General features: G+C 36.7%; 1 gene segment (V, D, J or C); it reads right to left on the bottom strand.

Moving 5' to 3' along the window:
* Positions 1-6,658: 6,658 nt before the first annotated feature.
* Positions 6,659-7,269, bottom strand: LOC102003808 (the record flags this gene model as incomplete). The annotated part of the segment is given in 2 exon segments: positions 6,659-6,949; positions 7,145-7,269. Coding segments are annotated over 2 exon segments (340 nt in total), but the record flags the coding sequence as incomplete, so codon positions are not given.
* Between the last annotated feature and the right edge of the window lie 101 nt (positions 7,270-7,370).

Genomic DNA, 7,370 nt, shown 5'->3' with positions numbered 1-7,370 from the left:
GGATATGCTTGAGGCATTTATAGCTAAATGGATGGACCTTGGGACCATACTCTTAAGTGAAATAAACCTAATATACATGTGTAAAATATTGCATTATCTCTCTGGTATGAGCAACTGAAAGTGCAAAGAAGAAACAAAATGTATAACAGTGTGACATGGGAATAAATTGTTCAAAAGGAAAGGGGAACTAGGGAGGAGGGAGGGGAAAGGAAAGAAAGGAAAAGAAAAACTGAGAAAAGAAGCATAAAATGGAAATAAAAGTACGTAAATGATGAGGGGAAGAGGGGTTGCAGGGAGGGGAGAGGAATAGGAAAAAAGAGGAATCAAGATATGTTATGCACAAGCATGGAATAAAAAAAGACCCAGAGTAGTTAAAGCAATCCTGAAAGAAGAACAATGCTGGCAATATCACTATACTAGACTTCAATCAATATTACAAAGCCACATTATCAAAAGCAATATGGTACTCTACTGGAAATGTAGAATAATGGAGCAAAATAGAAAATACAGAAATAAAGCCAACCATACAACTATGTGATTTTTGACAAATAGGCCAAAAACATGCTCTGGAGAAAAAACTGTCTTTTTAACATATGGTGCTGGAAGAACCAGATATGCACATTCAGAAAGTTGAAAACTACATCCTTATCCCCCACCCTATAATAAAATGGATCAAACATATATATTACCAGAAACATTAAAAATGCTGAAAGAAAATATAGGGAAAGTCCTGAAAGCAATACACAGGCAAAGTCTTCTTGAACTGGGCTCCAAAAGCACAAAAAATAATTCAAGAACCAACAAATAGGACCACATCAGGACAGCAAAGAAAACAATTAACAGAGTGAAGATACAACCTACTACATGGGAGAACAACATGACTACCTACTTTTGATACTAAGCATTCAAATCTAAAATATATGAAGAACTCAAAGAAGTTAACCCCTTAAAAAATCAACATAATAAAAAAAATGGGCAAATGAACTGAATAGATATTCTCAAAAGAAGCCCAAATGCCCTAAAAGTATATTTAAAAAATGTTTAACATATCTTGCCATCAGAGAAATGCAAATCAAAACTACTTTAATGGTCCATGGTACTCTATGGCATCACAGACCATCAAAGAATGGCTATCATTAAAAATCAGTGAGCACTGGTGAGGATGATGGTAAATAGTAACCCTACTGTATTTTTCATAGGAATGTAAATGAGCACAACCACGATGGAAATTCTTCAAAAGACTAAACATATAAATACTACTTAACTCAGTTATACCACTCTAAGCATATTTCTGAAAGAATTAAAACTTCATGCTATGGTGATACATGAATACCCATGTGCATAACAGTACTATTCACAATAGCTAAGTGAGAACAGCCAAGATACTTATCAACAGATGAATGGAAAAATATGATATTTATATATAATGGAATATTACTCAGCCATAAATAAGTATGAAATCATCCCATTTATTTGTGGAAAAATAAGAGGAACTAGAAACCAAGATGGTATGTGGAATTAGCCAGACTCAAAAGTTAAATTTATTCTTTTTTATGAGAAATCTAAAAAGTACACGTACACATGGAGACATGACAGGTAACCAGAAGATAGGTGTATGGACATAAAGTATGGAATGGGGCGGGGCCAACATGTGAACAGGAAAATGGAATTGAAATGTATTAAGATATATTATCATATATCTTCCCAAAATGTATTCCACCATTATGTAATGTTAATATGCACTAATAAAATATAGTGAAATTTAAAAATTGAGAATGAAAGAAATAAATGAAAAGTGAAATGTGAAAAAATAAAAAGACTGGACATTCTCCAAAGATGTACAAAATAAAGAGTTACATTAAAAACATTTTAAAATCAACAGCAATCATGAAATTGAGACAATACAATGAAATACTAACTTGTTAGCATGCTTCTAGAAAGAAAAGAAAAAAAAAAGGAAAAGTGTTCATGAGGATTCAAGAAATCAAACCCTTCTACACGAGGTGTGATTGAAAATTATAGTGAATGTATAAATTTTGAAAGTGTCTTATAGTAAAAGTTACATTGCCACTGATCACCCTCAAAAATATTCCCCCTCACTTTAAAAACATTTATCCCATAGTTCTTTTCATTTTCTGACACAGTTCTAGAAGTACTCTTTCATGAATGTCTTTATTTCCACTGTTATGACTTCCTCAATGTCTAGAATAAGTTTTTTTTTTTCTTTAAATTGCCTTCCATGGTCATTTTGATTTGAGGAAAAAGCCAAAAGTCAGGTCGTACCAGATCCTGTGCACAAGATGGATGAAGATGCATCATAATATTATACCAGCCTGCCATTCTGTTGGATGACACTTGGCAATAGGATTCATCATATTTTTATGACATCTCACAAAGACACTCACAAAAAAGGACTTCCAGAACTTCTTTGGAAAGTGAATTATAGGATAAGTATGCTCAAAGCAAGGAGGGGGATTCATGGTAATATATATTTTACTGTAAAAAAAAGTTTGTATTTAAATATTTACTGTTTATGTCTATAATATTTTATATGGTTCATGGGAATGAAAACTATTGCTGCCACTAGATTTAAAAGGTATGGAGGTTCTTCAAAAAACTAAAACTTGAACCAGCATATGATCTAGCAATTCCATCTCTGGATATTTATGCAAAAAATTTGAAAGCCGTATCTCAAAGAGAAATATGCAATCTGTTATTTGTTACCACACTATTCAAAACATTCAAGCTGTGCAAACAAAGTAATATCAGTCAATGAATAAGTGGGTTTTTAAGGGTAGTATAGATGCACAGTGAAATGCTTTTCCAACTTAAAAATGATGGTGATTCTATTAATGCACCATGAATGAACACTGAGGAAATGGTGCTGAGTGAAATAAGCCAGTCAATAAAAGATAAATGCTGCATTCTTGCACTTATAGTAGGTATCTAAGGTCATCATGTGCTGTTGATTTTAAAATGTTTTTAATGTAACTCTTTATTTTGTATGTCAACTGTACCTGACAGGCTCAGAGAGTACAATATGCCCCAAGCCTAAGGGGAAGGGGAAATGGGGGAATAGTGGTCAAGAAGAACAGTTTGATTTACACAAATAAATAAGTTCTAGAGATCTACTGTATGACATCATGCCTAGAGTTAACAATCCTGAAATATAAACTTAGAGTTTTGTTAAAATAATAGATCTCATGCTAAGTGTTCCTACCACAATTTTTTAAATCTTATTCCTAATATTTGAAAACCTGAGTGAAAAAAAGGGCATAAGTAGTGGACAAATATTTTGTCAGAAAACTCCAAAAAGGAAAAAAGGTACCAAATTAGAGATGGGTAAGTAGAGACCAAGGAGATATCTGAGATGTCCACAGGCAAAGAGACCTGAGTAAGATCTTCCATGGGACAGGAGAGGAACAGGTCCAGGCCGAGTAATATCTCTATCTTCCTTTTAGTTCAGGAACTGGAAGTATTTTCCTTAAGATGGTGCTTCCCTAGGTTACCTAGGCTAGCCTCATACTCCTGGGCTCTAACAATCCTCTGCTCAGGTTTCCAAGTGGGTGGCACATGGGAATGTTATTTAAAACTATTTTTAGAGATATGTTGCAATAGCCCTAGAGATACATTTATGTCAAGAATTTCCCTAAAGAATCTCTCTCAAAATGGAGCCATAATTTAAATATCTAGATTCTAACACAACTTTCTTTTCTTACTGTCTTCCAAAGGTGGTTTATTTGGTTTTGTTGATTGGAAATATTTGTTCAGAATCACCAATTGCATGGGATGAGAATTTCAATCAAATTCTGATTGGATCATATCACTTAATGGCTATCTGAATGAAACTGAACAGAATCTTCATTTGCCATTTCCAAGTTTTCCTGACACCCTGGACTATGTATGAAATATGATACCTAAGAAACCACAGTATCAGTTTACAATAAGTATGACTTTTGATTTATATCCTATAATTCAGCTTAATATATTGTTATGGTTTGTGATTATATGTCCCCACAAAGCCTCATGTGGTCATAAGTGGACTTTTTCAGATGTGGCTGAATCTAGAGTGCGTAATGCTGGGATTAAGGGTGTGTGATTACTAAATCAGTCCACTGATTGGTTTTTCACAACCTTACTCCTGGTAGCCTAGATAGAATATAAAAGGGGAAGAAAGACATTGTGAAGGTCATTTTTCTCTTGTTACTTTTGCTGTCTTTCACCACTATGAACTGTTGCCCTCTGCCATGTGCCACCCTGCCTTGGAGCCAGCTGATTATGGATGGAAACCTCCATAAATTGTGAGTTAAATAAAGCTTTCCTCCTTTAACTTTGGGTGTCGGGCCTATTGTCTGAGCAACAAGAAGAAAGAAACTAAGACATATATATTATGTCTTATTTCTACCAGGCCAAAGATATTCTTCCTGGACTTGGTGAAAGTATCAGGACAAGTCTGAAGTGTCAGCAGTCAAGGCAACAAGACAAACAGATTGTAAGAGGTAGTTCAGCTACTTAGCCTATATATAGGCATCTAGCAAGAGACAAAGCCTAAGATGGAGTCTGGCTGGTGAACTGTGCAAAGAAAACAGCACCTACACAGAGTTAAGGATTAATTCAAGCCATAGAGATCACTATGCTTAGGAATGTAAAAACAGAGAAGTGTCCACTGTAACTTTACCCGTCCTCCCTTTAACTTTGTTCTCCCTATTTACACAGCAAGATTCCTGCATGATCAGTGTAGGACCACTGCATGCTCTATTTCTGTATAGATGACATTAGACCATGGGCAGTTCATACCCAGATTCTATTGGCTAAGCCAACTGTACCTTGATATGTTATAGCCAGAAACCTGTCCATCTAGATATAAAAGATCTCTGGAGACCCTTTTCAGAATTCTTCCTATCAGCTTTTTTTTTTCCTTCTTGTACTTCCAATAACCCCTCCTTTTAACTGCCTCCTTTGTCTGTGGTTTCATGGTTTGACTTCCTGAGATACCAACCTGGTTTGGACAGTAGTGATAGGATGTTCAGTGTTTCGAACTCTCTGAACCATTTCTTTTTTTTTTTTTTTTTTTTTTTTTTTTTTGGTTTTTTTCTGGTACCAGGAATCGAACTCACAACCTCACACTTGCCATGCAGGCGCTGTGCCACTGAGCTAAATCCCCAGCCCCCCTCCACACTATTTCCCAAAAGACTTTCAATCCCATGTGGTCAGTGAGAGCTGATCTCTACAGGCTTTTAGCTATGAGAAAAACCTCCTTTGGCATCTGGGGCTCCTCTAGACACCTTCTCAGAAACCTCCCTCAAGAATCTAGACCCATTCTGTGCTCTCATGTTCTACGTTGAGGAGACGACTCCCCATGGTTCCCACATCTGCACCCCCAACCCCGGGCAGAAGAATCACATCTCAGGCCAGGAACTCGGAGACCTACTCAGCCTGTACTCAAGAACCTTAGGAAAGATCTCTGGTCTCTGATCTCTGCAATGACTTGAGCTTTTTATTTTTGCCAGTCCTCACTCTCTGATTTTAGTCTTTTCTTCTACCCCCTCAGTGTGTCCTTATCTAACTGGGGGAAGGGACAGCTGAGAGTGAAAACAAAGTGGAAGATCTTTAAACCGTTTATGACTCAAACGTTTTGAAGGTAAATTTTTTCATGTGTTCTTTCTCCTCTTTGCATTTTTCTTTTGCTGCTACATTCTGAATGCAGTATATCAAACATCTTGAAAAACTGAATACAAAAGAGCAAGGTTTTTTTGAAAAAAACTATGTGGGAATATCTGCTAACATTTTCTTTCATGTGTAAAAAAAAAATAAAAACTAATCCCCTTCAGTAAAGTTCTGATATAAAACTAAAGTGGACATTAGGATATATGTACTAAATATGTACAGCTTTTGGTATATCAATCATATATCAATTTTTAAATAAGAAAGTGGAAGAAAGAATGTAGACCCATAGGCTGTTTATAGCATTGTTTGTGGTGCTCTTTTGGTGTACAACTTTTTTCAATCTCAGCAAAATTTATCTATTAAATATGTGCACACTTTATACATATGTCAAAACATTTTTTTGTGGCAGCAGAAAACTAAAAAATATTACTACCTGATGGGGGAAAAAGAGAAAAGAAGGAAGGGGAAAAAAGATGCATATATATATATACACAAGATAGCTAGGATAATTGTACTACTAATCTCTATTAGTTCATTGAAAGGAGTCATTAGTGTTTATACTGTTTGATCAATTTTGCATGCTTGTACCTGGTAATCTGAGCAACTACTTTGAAGATAACAACATGCAATATAATAACCATTGTTAATTTCCTCATCTTGTTTTCAAATTCCGTATTGTTTTTAATTGTCCTTTGTATATCATTTTTTTGTCTCTTTAAAATAATACAAAAAAATAAATTTTCTCTTTAAAAAAATACAAAAAAGAAAATATTACCACCTGACTAAAATTGTCTTTACTTGCCCTCTAAGGTCACTTATTTTCAGAATTATTAAAATACTTCCCAGGTCCATCAAGCCACTCCTACAGTTCTCAACTCCCTCTGAATCTGGAGCAGAAACAGCAACTCCCTGCCCTGGGGTCTCTGCTCCCTCAAGCCGGGCTGGGCCCTATAGTTTGGGTGCAGGCTGCAGGTGCCTGGGGAGCACTGTGTGCTCACTGCACAGAGGTAGGTGGCCGAGTCACTGTGCTGGGAGTTTTGGATGTGCAGGGAAAAGTGTCTGCTGCCTGTGTTGAGCCGCGCTGTGAATCTTCCTTCTTCTTTGTCACCGCTGGAGTACATGGACATCAGCAACTCGGGGCCTCTCCCAGGGTACAGTCGGTACCACATGAAGTTCTGAGAACCACTGTTGCTATAAGTACAGTTAAGAAGGGTGCTGGCTCCCTCTGCGACACTGAGAGACTCAGGACTCTGCTTCACTTCATTCTGCTGGCTGCTCACCCCTGTGCACAAAGACAACAGGCAGACAAAGATTGATTAGGTTTGGGGTGCTTACTCTCTAGAACGAAAGCTACGTTTTCATGCGCCTTTGACCCTCCTTCATATAAGGGGAAAATCATTCATGCTTCTTCTCACAAACCTGGAATAGACAACTTCACACATTATACATCTGTTTCCACAGAAATGCCCAGGCTCACCATTCAACTGAAGCCACAGAATCACTAGCAAAACATTGAAGGGTTCCATCACTTTTTCCTGCCTGGTTCAATGAGGATTTCAAATTTTAAATCCTAACAGAACATGCCTTGTTCAAACAGTTCTGGCTAAAAAGACTCTGTTCTCCCAATTAGAAAAAAAGCTGCTTTTTATCGTCACTGCTACGCCAACAAGCCCTTCCCCTCTTCTCCGTCCCGCCCCTCTCTC

This window comes from Chinchilla lanigera, unplaced genomic scaffold (genome assembly GCF_000276665.1).
Source record: "Chinchilla lanigera isolate Chin_1 unplaced genomic scaffold, ChiLan1.0 scaffold00149, whole genome shotgun sequence".
NCBI lineage: Eukaryota > Metazoa > Chordata > Mammalia > Rodentia > Chinchillidae > Chinchilla > Chinchilla lanigera.
The sequence above is the reverse complement of the archived record's forward strand: the minus strand, read 5'-3'. Positions and strand labels throughout refer to the sequence as shown.